At 45.6% G+C, this 19664-nt stretch overlaps 2 protein-coding genes across 2 annotated transcripts in view; one reads left to right on the forward strand and one right to left on the reverse strand.

The window, feature by feature from the left end:
- LOC119180412 (Ecdysone-induced protein 63F 1) overlaps positions 1 to 19664 on the forward strand; it is a 131345-nt gene that overhangs the window by 39752 nt on the left and 71929 nt on the right.
- LOC142767524 (uncharacterized) lies at positions 6471 to 11799 on the reverse strand. The gene is made up of 3 exons (XM_075869335.1): positions 11555 to 11799; positions 10013 to 10106; positions 6471 to 9088 (listed from the first exon to the last, which is right to left on the reverse strand). Exons 1-3 carry the CDS (start codon positions 11705 to 11707, stop codon positions 6666 to 6668), a joined length of 2670 nt encoding a protein of 889 aa, XP_075725450.1. The 5' UTR covers positions 11708 to 11799; the 3' UTR covers positions 6471 to 6665.

The following is a 19664-nucleotide window of genomic DNA, read 5'->3' on the forward strand; positions in this document are numbered from 1 at the left end:
GAATGGCACTTTTGAAGTTGGCATCAGTGATTTATTGCGATCGAGGTGGAAAGATGGTTGCATTCTCTGCCAGTTTGGGGATAAAAAAAGTCGCACAGGTTGGTTTGACTTAGTGAGACATCAACCCTAAAGTTGTAGTCCACGCGGAATCAGATGTACTCAGCTTGAAACAAATGTTTTTTTGTTAAAGTTCATTTCGATGATAAATTTTGCGTAAGAGAAAAAGACGGAAACATTCACGACGCATAGACAGATCAGGCAGTTCTAGTGTTTTCTACATTGTAGATACAGAATCGTAACGGGAGTGATTGAACAATGTAAACCAAGCGGCCTTATTCAGAACAGATTCGAGTATATTAATTAGATTCCAGTGTAATAATAATATACTGATATATAATCTTCCATAGCAATTTTTTAAGGGGAGGAACTGTAAACATTTATGAAGGTTACAAGTGTACCTGGTACGACTATTTACTACTAGGATGTGAGGTAGAGAGAGAGAGAGAAAAACACCATAAGCAAGGTAGAGAGCTAAACTATACTAAGTCCAGTTTGCTGCCCTACACATGGGGAGAGGGGAACAAAGTTTTAGCTTCTCTATACGAAATGGTCGATTATTAAAGCTTTCTAGCTACGCTGATTTGTGACAGGCAATTGAATTGTGACTGTAAAACCCATCGCTGTTTTGAAGGGCTGCTCATCGGGCATAATATGGGGTCAAAGTTGAGTAATCGGGGCAAGTGAGTTCATTTCCTGCTGAAACAACGCAAGAAAAAAAAACACTTGGATAACATGCGAATTCACTCTAGGAAGAGAAACGCGCTAACTTTATTGGGTCTAATTCACGTCGCTTGTCTTGCGCCGGCCATGCTTCGCTTCGTGGTCGATACAAAAAACGCCTAGTGACAGAAATAATCTCTCAACGCGTGACATTCGCAGTAGTAGTTTCTCCTATGAAGCACGCTGCAAGTACAGTTGTGGTGTACCTACTACACAGGAATTCAGCATTCAGCGAAGGACCGACGAACAGTGGAGCGCGATTCGAAGGTTAGAGCGCGAGCATTGATCAAGCGCTACCAGAGGGCCACGTCCCAGAGTATACTCTTTCGGAGAGAGAGTGGTATCATGCAAGCTTCACTCCCTCCTTTTTTGCTGTTCTTTAAGCTACAATCACTTCCCTCCGAGAAAATTATTCAAAAGGAGCAGTGCTAAGCACCAGGTCAGCTTAACACATCTTTTTCAGAAATTTTGTAATCGCCCGCGTAGATAAGAGCCCACTAAGGATGCACCTAATCACGACGAATGAAACGCTCATAATAGAGAAAAAGAATGTAAAGTTCATCGTAGGGGGCCATTGTTAGCATGGAACAACCAATAAAGGAGAGAATAATGCGCAATAATGTTTTTCTCTGTTTCGCTACGTGCCGCTAAAGGCCCCTGCAGCTCGCGCGATAACTTTCATATTGCGTGCGACTGTACGCGCTAACCATTTGTAGCGCAATGCGTACCTATATAGCAACACAAGTCGACGTTGCTGCGCATCAAGATAATGACGAACAGAAGGGCAGGGAAACTTGGTATGTTCTGCACAAGAGGAGCGTAATCAGAAAGTTGGACCGAAAAGATCCAGGTGCCCCCCTCCGAACTTTCCAGGAGTGGTGAGGCTAAAGGCTTTTCCTATACCAACACGTCCTAGCCCCTCCCTCACTCCTTGCTCTACCATAGCATGACAATAGTTATAGCGCGAGAACAAAACGGCGACACAGAGACAAGAAGGACACTTCTTGTCTCTGTGTGGACACTTCTTCTCGCGCTATAACTAACGTCATGCCATACCAACTAGCCCAAGCTGCCGCACTTCTACCATAGCCACTGCGTGCGCTATGTCCACGACATGAAGTGGTTCGTGTGCAGTCGACTCGCACATGACTTAGCGCGAAGGGCAGTTCTTATCCCTCACTGTAATGAGTGCTAGAATCCCGTTTAGTGTACCACGTAAGTGCGCGTTAAGGAACAGGGGTGAATAGACGAGTAGTCCACAGTATAACGCTTTGTGTCGAGGCTGTCATTATTAACCAACAGAAACATCGCGCATTAGCTCAAGCCGGCTCGCACGCCTAATCTAAAATGGGACCCCGCGGTTGCCGAGTCTCCAAGACGAAAATCTATTTGTGGAGAGCCCAGATGTTGTCTTGTGGCTTAGGTCCAGGCAATCTCATGTTGGAGACTGATGAGTCGTATGAACCGTGCCAGCGAGCAAGGCAAGCACAAGAACAGGTCCCAGGATTCTTTGATAAGCTGTGCATGGTCCTTCAGAGGATCAAATCAAGCACTTTTAGTATGGCCAATATTAAGTTTCCTGGCTCTAATCTGTTCCTAACCTTGTTTGTCCCTAATCTTGTTTTACCAATTAGAGTTTATTATTTTACCATAGAAAATAATATTTAAGGACAGTGCTCACGCAGAGTAGGATAATGGCGGCACCAGGGATGACGGCGCTAAGTATCACGCTTTGAAAGTAGTTTTTTCGCCATCTTTTGCGACACACCGCGACTCAAGAAACTAGGTTGGTTGTTAAAATATCGCAAGTTTAGATGCACAGACGAACGCGCTTTGAGCGAACAGTACAAGTTTCAAGGACGCATATATGAGTTCAAAATACTGACCGATGATTTACACAGTAGCAGGAACAGCACATATTAGATATGCTACGAAGCACAGAAGTTTACTAGTGATGTAGTGCAATATATTTAATTTTTTTTCTTTTGATCATTTTACATTCCTTTGGTTTATGCACTGGGCGTGTGCCACTGAATACTTAATGCTTAGCACCAGCCTTCAAGAAGCAAACATACGTCCCACAAAATTATAGGGGTCATTGTAATGATTTATTGAATTTAGATAGGTATCGTACTTCTCTGCGCCAAGACGTACCATCATCTTCCACACATCATTACCCTCCATGTGTGCAAGGGCCTGATCTTCGTCTCTTTGCCTTCCCCGTTAAAACACCCCGCCCTACACATTCACACGATTTTCTTTTCTTTTTTTTTTCGTGAAATGACATTACCTTTGAAAACCGCACAAAATAATTACGAAAATTCGCCAGCCGCCGATGAATACACTTGCTGGGGCTACACACTTTTCGGGCTAACACAAACATTTCGTTATTACGCTTATTTGCATAGCGCGAACACGGAATTTATACAACGTTTCTGCATTTTAAGTAGCGCCTGCATAATTTTGGAGTCAACGTTATGGCAACAGGCATAATGGCATCGAGCGAGATTTAAGATGAAATAATTTCAAATGTAGGGTAACTGGCCAATAGTTGACGAGCATGACAGTAGAGACGCCCCGAGGGCGTTCTTTTCGGTCTACCTCAGCCACCTGCGTGCGATACGCTACAGTCTACTGCATCCGCGCACGCATCAGTTCATCTATCCATCCTTTTCAGACCATGGATTGATTTAACTAAGCGCCCAACGAAATAGTTGTAATGAGAGAATTCCGTTATTTCAACCCTAACCACGACAGAAATATGTGTAGCCTGTACGGGCAGCCTGTCCACCTTGGTGGTTGATTGATTGATATGTGTGGTTTAACGACCCAAAACCACCTTATGATTATGACAGACGCCGTATTGGAGGACTCCAGAAAGTTTTGACGACCTGGGGTTGTTTAACGAACTCCCAAATATGAGCTCACGGGCCTACAGCATTTCCGCCTGCATCGGAAATGAAGCCATCGCAGCCGGGATTCCATCGCGCGACCTGCGGGTCAGCAGCCGAGTACCTTAGCCACTAGACTACTGTGGCAGGGCACATTGGTGGTACAGTGGTTGCTTTACTTGGCTTCTGACCACAGAGTCGCGCCTGCTATTTCTGGCGTGGCATTCGCAGTTCGATCTACGCAGGCGAAATGCTATAGGTCCGTGTGCTGCGCCACGCAAGTGCGCAGTGAGGAACACAAGTTGACGAAACTTTTCGGAACATTTCACTATGGCATGCATCATAATCACGTCGGGGATGATGATGCACCCGTACATGACGTGACCGAGCCCGAATAATATCATTTCTGTAGCGTCCGTCCTTATGGAACAGTGGCTACTGTGGCGGGCTGTTGATCCAAAGGTTACGGGTTCGATTCCGTCCGTGGCAGTCGCATTTTGATGGAGGAGAAATGGATGAGGTTGGTGGACCGCGCTATGTCAGTGCACGCTAAAGAACACCAAATGGTTTATTTCTGAAGCGCTCCATTACGGCGGCTCTCATAATCATGTCGAATCCATGGGACGTAGACCTGATATTTTATTATTACTGCAGTGGCAGGTTCCCTGGGAGAGCGTTGCCCTGGAACGAGTTTCAACAACGCACCGTCATCTTTCCCGGCCAATTGGGGTTCACTTCGGTCACGTGAGAATCGAACGTTTGAGTGGAAGGTGCGAGATACGTGGTAATTAAGCAGGGACTGTTTAGAAATGAGGTTGCTTCAGTTCACCTCTATCTAATAAACAAAGAATTACCTGGCTAAACATATGACGTGTTTGCCAGATGCTCTAAACTGAGAACCAAAAAAAAAAAAAAGTCGTGTCACCTCGAGACAGATTTCGTACTTGTGACTGTTGCAGTTTAGGCTGTCGGCCAAGACGACATTCCTGCCTTGCTTGTTCCACTCGCTTGTTCTTTTACGCTTCAAGCACGCTTCGTGGTGGTCGCGAAAAGTGTTGTGTTATGCAACCAGTGCGATTTGTCATCAGGCCTACCCGCCACATTTAATGACACAACACACTTGACAACGTATCAGCGGTGCGAATGCTTAAAGAAATTAGACCGAGAGGCCCCTCCATGCAGGACCTGCCTGGGCGCAAAGCCAGTAATGCTATAAAGAAGGCACTGCAGGCATTGTGAGGATGTATTTTGAAATGGTCTCTGTATTGTTACGTCGCTTCTTTGATGTCCGCGTGCCGTAGAAGCTTTCCAGGAAATATGTCTTATCAGGAAGATACTCTTCCCCCCCCCCGCCTCTAAATTGCGCAAATGTAATAATGGGGCATCAACCCTGCAAACGCGGTAATTACGAGTCACATATCGCAGCTCAGTATACGAGGAAAGCAGCTTTGCGCCTTAGCTCCGCCGTGTTATCATTGTCGACGAGCGTCTTCACCAAACAAGTATACATAGAAATTGTCAGGGCATCACCATCAAAAAGGATTTACATCACTTTTTGTTGAGGAGTGTCGCTGTGTGTTCTTTTTTTTTTTTTTTGATACATCAGTTTCACTGTGAGCACTTCACAGCAAAAGCTGTGATTGTTTTTTCAATTTGGAAAGGCTGAATGTCCTTGTCATTCTGACAACCTTGCTTTTGCTAGCAAGAGCGGACACATAATTTTGTTCGCCATCATGACACCATACATTCAAAGTCGGCGCTAACATTCGTGTAACGTGTGCTTTTTTTTTTAAACGTATCAGTTGATGTTCATGTCGAACGAATGACACTGCCGAGAGTTTAAGCTCTTGCTGAACACCCACCCTTCTTGATCTGGAGGCTGCGTTCATAATTGTGAACATTGTCAATCAAAAAGCAGATAATACGCATACTTGAGGTACAAAATCAATACGTAATTACTCGGCAGTGTGTTCTTTTACTTAGAAAATGTACACATGCCTATTTCTGAAGACCACAGTGTTCATTAGGCTGCGCTGACAATGCAACGCTATTAACGTTTGCGTTAAAACGACCCGGTGCTGCCACCTACTAGTTGCTCTAGGTTCTGAAAGATTTTGTTTCGTCATGTTGCGGCTAGATGGCGCTATACCTCAAACAGCACTAGGGTGCCTTGATGCCCGCGCGCTCCGCTCAGGGTGAGGACAGCCGCGTCGTCTGCTACGACGGCCGCCATTACGGCTCCTGCCGTAGTGGGGCAGCATGCGAAGCGCATTACCGCTTGCGGTGCTCGCGTATGGTAGGAAAGAAGTACTCGTTGGCGAGCTTTTTTTTTTGGTGCAACTTGGACACCTCTTAGTGCTGTTGTTGCCTAATTGTTAAATGGAACAACGCACGTCATACAAACTGGTGGCCTGTGCTTGTACAATGCGCCAGGGGCTGACATAGACTGAATGAAATGAGCCACGAACTCCCACACCAGAAAGATTTGCGTTAAACCGTTGTCGTCGTTAAGACGGAGGGGCGCATGAACTTTTATTACTACGCTTGCTGAAAGGAATGCAATATTTGGGTCTTTGTGAATCAGCCGAATAGCAAAGGCAGGAATCGCTGTACTTTATATACTTGCGTGTGTGTGTATATATATAACACACACACACACACACACGCACACGCACACACACACACATTATCTGACATTCGGTACCACCTTCCCCTGCCTCACCATTTCATGCACTGTGCAGGCAGCATACCCGAGAGTAACATGCTTTACCAGTGTACCTTTATGAAACGACACCCACGATTTCAGTGAACAGGCCATTTATTTGTGCGCCTTAATGCTGCGTTGTCCCACTAGTGAAAATCAAAGTCAGATACAAGACAAACCAAATGCAGTACGAAATGAAATGTTTAAAAATAAAAAATGCAAGAGTCAAAAGCGTGCCCACGTGAGCCGAAACCTTTTAAGCATACAGCTTATCTTGGCGTGTCCATTTCTCATGAGAGGTTGACGCCGGCACATGTTTTGCTTGCATGTCCATTGCAACTCCCGACTGGAACCTGCCGAAGGTGAATGCGCAGCCTTATTCTTGCGTACCTCTCTGTGAGCAGTCGGTATATACTGTCCTCGTGCTCCGCGCATACACACAAGCTGCGGCGGTGCACCTTGTTTAGGTATGCGGTGAGTGAACGAAGCGGCGACTTCATCGTGACTACTTTGTCCGTGCACCAAGAGTTTATGGCAGCAAAATGCTCCTCATAGTCTATCAAGGCTTTCATAACTCCCTTGCTGGGGTAGATGAGGTTGCCTCCATCTGAAACGTACTCTTTCAGTGCTGTCAGCGAAGCATGCTCGTCGTTGGCAGTTCCAAGGAGAGCATCTTTGCATTTTGCGCACTTCACAGATGTCAAAATTCCCTTCAAAATAAATCCTCCTAGGTAAAAGAGAATACTGCATTCTGTGGACGACAATCCTTCGATGAACAAAATCTCTGAATCATCGATTTCTTGAGCTTCCTTCTCGACGCAGGCTTCCTTCCCCTGGGATAGCAGGTCCACCAGGTACTCCCTGTCATCAAGCTCGTAGCTGGTCGTCCTCGGTGTATGCAAAAATTGGCTTACGCTCACCAGTCTCAGAGCGCACTTGAGATCGTAGGCATTGGGAACTGGCTTCATAAGCCGCACCACAGAAAAGAGGTTCTCTAAGCAGTCCTGCAGGAGCCTGCTCGTAAGAAAAAACTCATAGCCTTCGTCTCCTAAAAGAACGTCTTGGAGGCGAAGTACAACTGTAGTTGATATGAGTACACCTGCTTGCGACGGTTTCCAATGGGATGTGGCACCCATTTTCATAGTTCTGATGGTTTCTATTGCTGTGTGTAATGTATCTAGGGCTTCGGAGTACTTAGCCCTACTTCTCCGACTCAGGGCCAGTGTTGGATGCCGCGAAGACATCAGTGCATACCATTTTGAAATCAGCTCCATGAACCAAGCTGTTGTTTCTGCTTCCTGTTTAAGAACTCCTTGCTTTATAAGGAATCTGATAGCTGGGGGAGCTTCCCGAAAAAGTTGTACAGCGACACCAACCTTCATTTTGGTGAAGTGGCCTGCGCTGGTGTGCATTTCGGATAAGTTTGGGGCTACCTTCAGTTCTCTTTTAGAATCTTCTTCGAGCACAGCCTGAACATATTCCAAGTTGACTTGTGAAGAAGGCAGGCCATGTTTGGCAACTGTGGCCTCACTCAACGTGAAAACTTCTGAGCTCAAGAGCTGGCCTCTGAGGTTCTTCAAGACGTGAGCCGGATCAGCAATGAAAAAAAGTTCCTTCCCGTCCATGCACGGATGAGGTATGGAGCACACCGTGGAAGAATCTCTGTGACTGGAAAAGGCGAATTCCCTCCACATTGCGCGGTTTGCCGAGCCCATGTCACATGTGATTGCGTGAACTCTCAGATATATTTGACTGCACAGCTGTACTAGTTCCAACACATAGTTTTTCAGCAAGCCGCCATCGATGTTTCTTCCGGTAAATTCATATGCAATCACCTGCTTCCATCGCTGGTTAAGTCCGCCCAACATAAATACCAGAGCATGAACCGCAGGCTCTTCAGGCTTCGGAGGAAGAGTTATTCCTCCGAGAAGTGCGTCTTCAGCCCGATCTAGCTCAAACCCCGGCACTATCTCCATTTCATCCAAAAAAAGGACGCAGTCCTTTTCTACATCCTCCATGGTCTCGGCTTTGCATTTCATAACGTCTATCACTTCGTGAAGAACGCCTGGGAGAAACTTCAAATTTTGAATCCTCCGTGCGAGCGTTCTTTTGGATGGGAGAGGATATCCCATTTTTCTCAAAGTTTCATATCCGGTTGTTCCACAAGCAAACTTAATTTGAAGGCCTTGCTTGACAGTGTGCGGAGACCAAGAGTTCCCCAAGCTGCTGCTCCTTGAGAGAGCGCGTACTTGATCGTCGTTGAGAAATTTCATATTTTGCGAAATATTTGTTGCCTCAGTCTCGAGTTTTTGCACTTTTTTCTTGAGACCACTAATGGTGTTCTTGGCTGTGTCATGATGTTGCTGAAGTTCAGAGTACTTTCTTGTAAGGTCAGCAAGCTTCTTCTTCAGTTCTGCTGATTCTGCAGTAGAATTTGATGTCTCACCAGCCGCTGCATTAACTTCTCTTGAATCTGCATCACTAGTGTTCGCTGACAGTTCAACAACGGCGTCGTCAACTTCCATGGTGTCGTGCCCATAACACGATGTTCCTTGCCGTGTAGATTCAGGAACGGCGTGGTTTTGTGGGGTCTCTAGGGTAGTTTTAACTGCAGCTGGATATTGACGCAGACCAGGAGGAGATTTGTTGGTCTCGTTGCTGGAGGGTGCAGGCACAGTTCTTTCTTTTGGTGGCTTTCGTTCCTTAGGCAGTGCTGCAAGCAGAAATGTATGTATTCATGAACATATTCAAGCAATGCCAGTTCATGTCTAGCTTGTTAATTTTACAAATGTAACACATGCAGCAGATACCGGCTTAGTTATTGACGTGAGGAAGACACTTGTCCTTCCCCCGCCCTTTCCACAAGGGATAGGGGAAGGTCTTAAAATACCATAATTAAATTGTGCTCAAAATTTCTCCCCACAATAAATGGCTCTAATTCAAATTGGAGCTTCATATGCCAGAGCTACACGTGTGCGCCGTTGTGGAGGGCTCAACTGACATTCGCTCCCTATGCAGTTTATTGATTATTTGATTGTAGGGCTTAACACGCCAACGCAACGCAGGTAATGAGGCGCACTGTAGTGGGGGCTCGTGCATCGTGGATCTCGTATACATAATGGTTTCCGTTTTCCCCCTTTGTAAATAACATAGCCACTGCACCTGACATCCTAGCAGTACACGACCGTGTGCTAAGTAGCGGAAAACTGTTGTGCAGTGGGTCATGCCTGTAAACACTGAAATCCAGACGTATATACAGTCATGACCAAAAAATGCAAACAAGAAATATAAACCACAACACTCAAGTATCGCAATTTTTTTTTTACATGCAAGTCAAAGTGATGCAACGTAATCACAAAAACAAAGTTGGGAAATGTAGCTTTCCAAACGCACTAATAGCGTGCCATTATTTGACCGTCTAATATTAGCAGTATTTTTCGATTTTGCGTGGTCTGGTTCACATTTTTGTGTTCGCATTTCCTAGCTTTGTCCGTGACTGCATTTCCAGAATTTATGCACTAATGTGGACGCAGCATATGAGGACCTATTTGGTGTTAGCTTCGTAGAAATCCCAGGTACATAGAGTACTTGCAACTGGTGCTGCTTTATGTAATGCAAGAAAAAAGTTCAATCTTACGTTTGAATGTGAACAAAGTTGGGACGGCATTTGGTTTCAACTTCTTCCAGCCATCCGCACGATGTTGCTCATAGTTGTTCTCTTCAAAGTGAGCCTGCAAATAAAACCAGAATTGGAAATTAACACACTGGCAGAAGAAAAACGAATGTCTGTCACTGTCAATAAACAAGATTTCATGTATGCATTCAGTATGATTCGCAGCAGGAACTAGCAGCAACTTTGAAGCACAAAAAGAAGGAAACTAATTGAGCTCACGCGCGCTTTCATGTAAGCCACTTCAGTGAGCGCGATCATAGACCCAGCCTGCTGTTATAATAACCCTTTCAATTTTCGCACTGAAAATCTGTAAGGATTCCTGAATTCATGTGAATAAAATATTAGTCTATTGTGCCGACAAAGGACCAGGTCTGATTTTATAGCGAGCGTTACAGATTTCGTTCTATCGAAAGCTTTGTACCCAAGCCTCCAAGTTCCCAATGCAATCGAATTTATTTGTCAGGTAAAAATGACAACACTCCGTAACAGCGCTTGTTTTGTTCGTCACTGAAGTGTTCCTGATTCCCAAGTATACATACGACGATACACACAAGACGGGCAGAAGTCCGGCCTCGTAATATTACGAGTTTTTCGCAGGAACAGCATGTTTATGTTCAAACGGCTTGATTTCACAAGAGGCGTTCAAATTTCGACCGATCAGTGCCAACGCGTGCACGAATAAACATGGGCAGGCCTCGTAAGCGTTGTGAAATCCCCCTACCACGCACCCGAGCCTATGTTAATTCCCTGCGAGGCCATATGCGCGCATTTCACGTCCAATTTCCTCTTATGTGAATTACGTGAACTCTACGTGCCGTACTCTTGAAGTTCGGCAGCAGTCAGGCGCCGTCAGATTTCCGTACTCGCTCGCCGGCACGCGGCCTGAACTCACTCCCCGTTTTCTGCCCTTGCATATAATTTTCTCCCTCCTCCACTTTCTAAATTCTCATCTGTTTAACTACACCTCCTGCGTCCCCATCTCTTGCCTACTTTTCGTTCAGCTCAACTCCGCCAGCACCCGGTCGACGCGTACGCTGTCGGGGCGAGTTGGCGAGCGAGTACGGCAATTTCACGAAGTCTGTCTTCGGGCTGCGAGGCGGACGGTCACGACAGCGGCAGCCGGTCTCGCGAGCAAAATAGCTGCGAAGCGCAGTGCACGAAATTAACAGCCTCGGGTAGGGGGTGGGAAGGATTTCACAACGCTGCTGCCAAGGCAACACTTTCCCGTGCAAGGGCACTGAAACTAGTCGCAATTCCTATGAATGTAGTAGCACACTCGAGGCCCTTGAACCAGCATGAAATGTTATCGACACGGGGGCTTCCGAAGCCCCCGTACTTGACGCATTTTCTTAAAGCGTGATCTTTTAACACGAGCACGCCGCACAGTACCCTGCACGACGTTTGGCTGTCCTGCGTTTACATTGCGCACCTAAATAAAAAACAACGGCGCCCTAAATAATGCTGACCAGTCAGAATACGACGCACTAAAAAAAAATGTTTACTTACGCTGCATACGTGCGACGTATTAGTCGGTTGCCACTTGTCTCGTTTGATTTTAACGGTCCAAAGAAGCCTTCTTTTTGGGTCTCTTGGAAACCGGTACAACTTCCATCCGTTTCTCGAGTGATTCGAGCACTGCGGCACGCAGCAGCCGGGCATGGTGATGCGGAGATGGGTGCATAAAACTGTAAGGGAATGAACACTGCCCAACAACACCTCACACGCCAAGCACGAACTACCGGCCGGAGGCGCCAAAATGGCGGTCGCGCTGGCGCCGAAGCCGAGGCGGCGGCATCTGCCCTTGCAAAAGCTGACACCACTCTAAGCGGGGGCGCGCGCATCGAGGCACTCTAAACAGCACCTCAAACAGGGTGTGTGTATGTGGTGGTAGAGGTCGGACGTGTTTTTGGAGAGCTCCGGAATGACAGCTACAGATAAGTGTTTTTGCATGTTTCCAGCTTGCCTCTGTATGTAGCGTTATGAGAACGTAAGGCGCTAGCGTAAAGCTTGATTAGGTCTATTACGGTGTACGTTTTTTTTTTAGTATTTTGTACGGTGTCTTTTTTTTCTCCAGCCACCACGTGGCTGAGGCCTGCGCGTAGACCGACCACGTGCATGCGCAGGTGCTGTGAAGTGTAGCGTATTTATTTATTAGTGTGGTTCTTTTTGGCTTAGACCAGTGTATTTTAGTACAGTTTTCTAACACGTGGGCATCGGTAAACTGAGCTAGCCATGGTCAAAAAGACCGTAAAGTGTTCAGAGTGCGGGGTAGGGTGGAAGGTGGAAGTTAGTGCGGAGGAGAAAGCAGAAGATGACGCCAAGTGTAGACAGTGCGAGTTCGAGGAGAAAATGAAAAATATGATGGCGGTCCAGAGTGGGCTCATGGAGAAAATCGCAGAGCTGGAGAACGCATTGGCGAAGGAGCGAGAGAAAACGTCAGCCATGGAAGAAAGGCTCCGGGCAGCCGAGAAGGGCCTATCGAAGGTCGTGAAAGGGAACGAAGACGCAGGTGACGGCGGAAGCATTATGGCGACGACCCCCCGTGCGGGAGAGATGAAGGAAACAGGCATGACAAAGGCAGATACATTGGCCACAGGGCCCAGCTACCGGGAAGTAGTTTTGAGGGAGGGAGGGAGCAAACCAGCAGCCGTGACTCACGCTAGTCACCTAGTCAGCAGCCAGGTGCAGGTTTCAGAAGGAATGTCTGAACAGGTCATCATCGCCGGTGACTCAAATTTAGTCCGATGCGCAGCGGCAATCAAAGAAAGGGTGAAAGGCGACAAGAGAGTTGCGATAGGGACGTTCCCAGGACAAACGCTGGGGACATTAATGAGTCAAGCGGGTGAACAACTCGCAGCTAAAGCTAACAATCGTAACCTCGTTGTAATTGCGGGAGGGCTAAATGACGTCCTGAAAAAAGAATCGTCAGGACTAGCGACGACCTAGGCGAAAGGGGTGGATGACATGCGCGCCGTGTCCCCCCAGGTGCAAATTGTAGTATGCACAGTACCGGAAGTACCAGTACGCAACGTCAACCTGCAAAGAGCGGTTGTCTACGCAAACAAAGAGATATGGCGAATTAGTCGAGAGAAGGGTTTCGAGGTAGTGGATTTAAACAGGGAAGTGCACAGGTGGGGTGGATTCCAAAGAGACAAGATTCATTTCGATAAGAGACGTGGACACGAGGTGGGCTGGCGACTGGCAGGACGCGCAGTAGCTTTTTTGGGGGGCTCACGGGCCCTTCGGAGTCCGGGGTAGCTCGTAACAGGGAAAACAACCAGGAGGACGCTTTGACAGGTAGAATTGCGAAAAACCAGAAAAAAGGTAAAAGAAAAAGGAAAAAGGCGCGTGTTGCAATTAGTTACATAAACATGCAGGGTGGCAGAAGGAAGGCAAAATGGTTAGAGATTGAGGAGCAGTTAAACAAAGAACAGATAGGCGTGTATGCGGTTACAGAAACACACCTTAGAGACTTGGAAGAGCCACCACATATTGAAAATTATGTTTGGGAAGGGTGTAACAGGACCATATCGGAAAGGAAAGGTGGGGGTGTAGGAATGCTAATTCATCGCGGAGCCAAATGGGTTAGAGTGAAACAGACGTGTTCAGAGCACCTCTGGGTTCTGGGCACAGTAGGTGGAAAGGAAACGTGGCTAGGGGTAGCCTACTTGTGGACGGGGAATAACTGCAGAGAAAAGAATCAGGAGATAGTGGATTGCATGAGTGCGGATATTAAGGAATTTGGTAATGGGGCCGAAATCATCCTTCTAGGGGACATGAATGCCCACATACATGACCTTGACGGATATTCAGACACCAATGGGAAGTTATTACTAGATCTTTGCGAGCAACATAGTCTGGAGATAGTTAACACGGAGCCTAAATGTGACGGCCAGATCACATGGGAAGTCGGAAACAAGCAATCAAGTATTGATTATTGTCCCATGACTGAAGGAATTTACCACAAACTGACAGAAATGAGGATAGACGAGGAAGGCATTAACAGCTTGGGTAGTGATCATAAACGAATAACATTACAAATGGGATACGAAACTGAAAATATGAGCATGGAATCAAAGTCTGGCAGCTCGTATTTAAATGACAAACAAATAATTAATATAGCCGCAAGAGTCGAGGAAGAAGTAGGCGAAATACCAGGCAAGGACTGGGAGTATAGTGAGCTGTTACATCTAATGACGAAGGAGATAGGGAAAGAGAAGAAAACTGTTTGCTGGAAAGGAAAAAGGAAGCCAAAAAGTTGGTGGAACAAGGAAATCCGGGAGGCGATCGAGAAGCGACGCGAAGCATCACGGGAGCATAGAAAGGCAAAAAAGGAGAAGCGGCCGCAGGACGAAGTAAAAAAAATATGGGAAATATATTTGGAGAAAAAATCCCTTGTACAGAAATTGGTAGAGGCAAAAATTAAAGGTGAAAGTGAACGCTGGATGACAGAGATACACGAAAAAAAGGAGGCCGCGCCTAGGATTTTTTGGAGCCACATAAAGGCGCTAGGTAGGAAGTCTGTCACAACGCAACAACATATTCTAGATGAAGGAGGAAATCAATTGGAAGGATACGAAGCGCTAGGTTACATCCAAAAGGTAACAGCCGATTCGTTTCAAAAGAGCGTCCAGGGGATCTCCCCAGTGAGTAAAAGTGTGGCGGAGAAAGCAACAGAGGAAGAGCTAGTACTAGATAATTTCAACTGGAAAAAGGCCGAAGGAAAAATTCCAAAGCGCACTGCCGCGGGTTTAGATGGGATTCCCGTTAGCCTCATTAACGAACTAGGACATAACACTAAAGAAGCATTGTTAAAAGCAGTAGAAAAAAGCTTAAAGGACGGACAAATACCGGACAGTTGGCGACAAAGTAGAATGAACTTAATCTATAAAGGCAAGGGAGAAAAGGACAAGATTCGCTCGTATAGACCACTAACCATTACATCGGTACTATACAGGTTGGCGATGCAAGCAGTAAAAATGAAAATAGAAACATGGGCCGAACATAACGATATTTTGGGAGAACTTCAGAACGGATTTCGAGTCGACAGGCGGTTAGACGATAACCTGTTTGTTCTCACTCAGTGTATAGAAATATCTAAAATAGAGAATAGGCCCTTGTACGTGGCTTTTCTGGACATCACTGGGGCATACGACAACGTTAATCAGGAAATTTTGTGGGATATATTGAAAGGAATGGGCATGGGCGACGACTGTATACAGCTTTTGAGGGAGATATACCGAGAAAATACAGTTTGCATAGAGTGGGAAGGAATGCGTAGCAAAGAGAACGTTGAGGTTAGCAGGGGTCTGAGACAGGGATGTCCTTTGTCCCCACTGTTATTCATGCTGTACATGGTGAGTATGGAAAAAGCGCTAGAAGGTAGCAACATTGGTTTTAATCTGTCACACAAACAGGGCGGCATGATGATTGAGCAGAAGCTTCCAGGTTTATTTTATGCGGACGATATCGTCTTATTTGCGGACAGTCGAGATGATATACAGCAGCTGGCGAATATATGCGGAAGGGAAGGTGAAGCTCTTGGACTAGGATTCAGTGTAACGAAGTGTGGTTTGATGGTATTCAATGATCCCTGTGATCAGACGGTGTCCATACAAGGCCAAGAAATACCGAGGGTAAGTGAATACAAGTACCTTGGAGTATGGGTAAATGAGAGTGATAGATACATGGAGGTACAGGAAAAAGCCTCGGCAGCAAAAGGAAAGAGGAATGCGGCAATAATGAAGCACAGAGCGTTGTGGGTATACAATAGGTATGAGGTGCTTCGAGGTCTGTGGAAGGGTGTAATGGTTCCAGGGCTTACTTTTGGGAACTCAGTGGTGTGCATGAGGGCAGAGGTGCAATCGGGAATGGATGTAAATCAAAGGACTGTGGGACGCCTCGCGTTGGGTGCTCACGGGAAGACGACAAACGAGGCTGTAAAGGGCGATATGGGGTGGGCAGGTTTTGAGGCGAGGGAAGCGCAGAGCAAAATAAGGTTCGAAGAAAGGCTAAGAAATATGAAGGAGAGTAGATGGGCAGAGAAGGTGTTCCGTTATTTGTATAGGAAGAGCGTGGACACACAGTGGAGAAAAAGAACTAGAAGACTCACTAGTAAATATAGGGCTGGTATTGTAAGCCATATGTCAACAAAGAGCGTTAAGGGAAAAGTCAGGGAGGCGGAGAGGATTTACTGGATGGCAGCTATGGAGAAAAAACCGGCTTTGAGTAACTACCGAAAGGGCAAAAATGAAATAAGGAGGGAGGCATTTTACGATAATTCAAGGAGAAGCGCTTTACTGTTTGAAGCGAGATCGGGTTGCCTTAGAACGCGTAGTTATAAAGCAAGATTCAGTAAAGAAGAAGAACAATGCACATGCTGCGGGAAAGATAAGGAAACGGCGGAGCATGTTCTGATTGAATGTGGAGATATCCACCCAGGTGTACGTTTGGGCACGAGCCTACAGGAAGCCTTGGGTTTTAGGGACAACAATGGAAAGCTGAACACACCCGCGATTGAAATAAGTAAGAGACGGTTAGAGTATTGGTGGCAGAAAATTAGAGAGAAAGGACAAAAATAAATATTGGAAAAATAAAATATGGACAGTGTGCCGTAAATGGCAGAGAACTTAAGCTGAAAATTTACCTTTTTTTCCATTAAGATAGAATTTATCGAAGTAGAGGCATTAGGCCAACATAAAAAAAAGAAAAAAGTTTTTTTTTTTGTCGAGCCTGGTGGCATACTTGTCACCACCCCGTTATAAAGGGGACGCTCATAGCATCCATCCATCCATCCACCTCCAGACAGAAGATGATCTTTTTTGACGTTCTTTGCAGCGAAAAACGCATATACGCGGCCAATGTTTTCTTATAATTATCTGGCACCGTTTAATTTGCTTCTAAACATTTGCAAGAGCGTAAGCATACAGATAAAGCATGATACCATGGATGAGAAGGTGGGTGCTCATAAATTTGGTCAATCACAAATCCTTGAACACGGTGGGGTGCAGCTCACAGCAACACTTGGCGAAAACGCCTTGTCCTCAACGCAGTGCCTAAAAATATTACACCACTTTTCAAAACGTTCGCCCCAGTTACATCCGCTGTTCATTGATTTTTCAACAGCAATTCATAGATTTTCTGGGAATCTGTATACTATAGATTTCTGTGCTGTTGACATAGTATTCGCTCTAGACGCAAAGGCAACCCGCCACGGTTGAAGTTCGAGTGCGCTGGATCTGCACCCTCACTTTCGAAAGCAAAGTGGTCGTTATCACTTCGATGCAATTCAGTTCTGTCGGGCTATAACTCACGCCGTGAGCTTGACCTTGTTTTCGCAGTGCTTCTTCACCACAAAAACTTGTTCAGATGTGCGAATTTCTCTTACGTGTACTTTTCCTGCAAATGTGCTCGGTTTAGGTTTGTGTGTGCGCGTGTGTGTGCATGTGTGTGCATGTGCGTATGCGTGTGCGTGTGTGTGCGTGTGTGTGCGTGCGTGCGTGAGCGCGCCCATTGACATGTTACGCATTTCAAGACCGATTGCACGCTGAACTCTGGATTTATATCCTGCTATAATTACGCATGAAGGTCCAGTATAACTGAATGCTAACCTCAATGACATACCGAAGTGGTGCGGTACGAAACAGATGTGTGTTAATTACGCTGAAAGTGTCGTACGGACCATTATAAATAAGAAGCACCCAATGATTTTTTTGTCTATTCAGCTGGCGGTAACAAATTTCTACGTGTTTCAGTATACACGTACCTACACCTTCGCATACCTCGCAATCTGCGCTGGAATCATGATATAATTACGCATGAAGGTCCAGTATAACTGAATGCTAACCTCAATGACATACCGAAGTGGTGCGGTACGAAACAGATGTGTGTTAATTACGCTGAAAGTGTCGTACGGACCATTATAAATAAGAAGCACCCAATGATTTTTTGTCTATTCAGCTGGCGGTAACAAATTTCTACGTGTTTCAGTATACACGTACCTACACCTTCGCATACCTCGCAATCTGCGCTGGAATCATGATATAATTACGCATGAAGGTCCAGTATAACTGAATGCTAACCTCAATGACATACCGAAGTGGTGCGGTACGAAGCAGATGTGTGTTAATTACGCTGAAAGTGTCGTACGGACCATTATAAATAAGAAGCACCCAATGATTTTTTGTCTATTCAGCTGGCGGTAACAAATTTCTACGTGTTTCAGTATACACGTACCTACACCTTCGCATACCTCGCAATCTGCGCTGGAATCATGATATAATTACGCATGAAGGTCCAGTATAACTGAATGCTAACCTCAATGACATACCGAAGTGGTGCGGTACGAAACAGATGTGTGTTAATTACGCTGAAAGTGTCGTACGGACCATTATAAATAAGAAGCACCCAATGATTTTTTGTCTATTCAGCTGGCGGTAACAAATTTCTACGTGTTTCAGTATACACGTACCTACACCTTCGCATACCTCGCAATCTGCGCTGGAATCATGATATAATTACGCATGAAGGTCCAGTATAACTGAATGCTAACCTCAATGACATACCGAAGTGGTGCGGTACGAAACAGATGTGTGTTAATTACGCTGAAAGTGTCGTACGGACCATTATAAATAAGAAGCACCCAATGATTTTTTGTCTATTCAGCTGGCGGTAACAAATTTCTACGTGTTTCAGTATACACGTACCTACACCTTCGCATACCTCGCAATCTGCGCTGGAATCATGATATAATTACGCATGAAGGTCCAGTATAACTGAATGCTAACCTCAATGACATACCGAAGTGGTGCGGTACGAAACAGATGTGTGTTAATTACGCTGAAAGTGTCGTACGGACCATTATAAATAAGAAGCACCCAATGGTTTTTTGTCTATTCAGCTGGCGGTAACAAATTTCTACGTGTTTCAGTATACACGTACCTACACCTTCGCATACCTCGCAATCTGCGCTGGAATCATGATATAATTACGCATGAAGGTCCAGTATAACTGAATGCTAACCTCAATGACATACCCAAGTGGTGCGGTACGAAACAGATGTGTGTAAATTACGCTGAAAGTGTCGTACGGACCATTATAAATAAGAAGCACCCAATGATTTTTTGTCTATTCAGCTGGCGGTAACAAATTTCTACGTGTTTCAGTATACACGTACCTACACCTTCGCATACCTCGCAATCTGCGCTGGAATCATGATATAATTACGCATGAAGGTCCAGTATAACTGAATACTAACCTCAATGACATACCGAAGTGGTGCGGTACGAAACAGATGTGTGTTAATTACGCTGAAAGTGTCGTACGGACCATTATAAATAAGAAGCACCCAATGATTTTTTGTCTATTCAGCTGGCGGTAACAAATTTCTACGTGTTTCAGTATACACGTACCTACACCTTCGCATACCTCGCAATCTGCGCTGGAATCATGATATAATTACGCATGAAGGTCCAGTATAACTGAATGCTAACCTCAATGACATACCGAAGTGGTGCGGTACGAAACAGATGTGTGTTAATTACGCTGAAAGTGTCGTACGGACCATTATAAATAAGAAGCACCCAATGATTTTTTGTCTATTCAGCTGGCGGTAACA

This window comes from Rhipicephalus microplus, chromosome 7, assembly GCF_043290135.1.
Source record: "Rhipicephalus microplus isolate Deutch F79 chromosome 7, USDA_Rmic, whole genome shotgun sequence".
In the NCBI taxonomy this organism is placed as follows: domain Eukaryota; kingdom Metazoa; phylum Arthropoda; class Arachnida; order Ixodida; family Ixodidae; genus Rhipicephalus; species Rhipicephalus microplus.

Bases quoted from the DNA above. Each gene is read 5' to 3' on its own strand.
- LOC142767524 (XM_075869335.1), bottom strand. From the start codon at position 11,707: ATGCCCGGCTGCTGCGTGCCGCAGTGCTCGAATCACTCGAGAAACGGA. The intron at 10,107-11,554 runs GTAAGTAAACAT...TTTTATTTGCAG, and splicing joins ATACGTCGCACGTATGCAGC to GCTCACTTTGAAGAGAACAA. The intron at 9,089-10,012 runs GTAAGATTGAAC...TTCTGCTTGCAG, and splicing joins AACTTTGTTCACATTCAAAC to CACTGCCTAAGGAACGAAAG.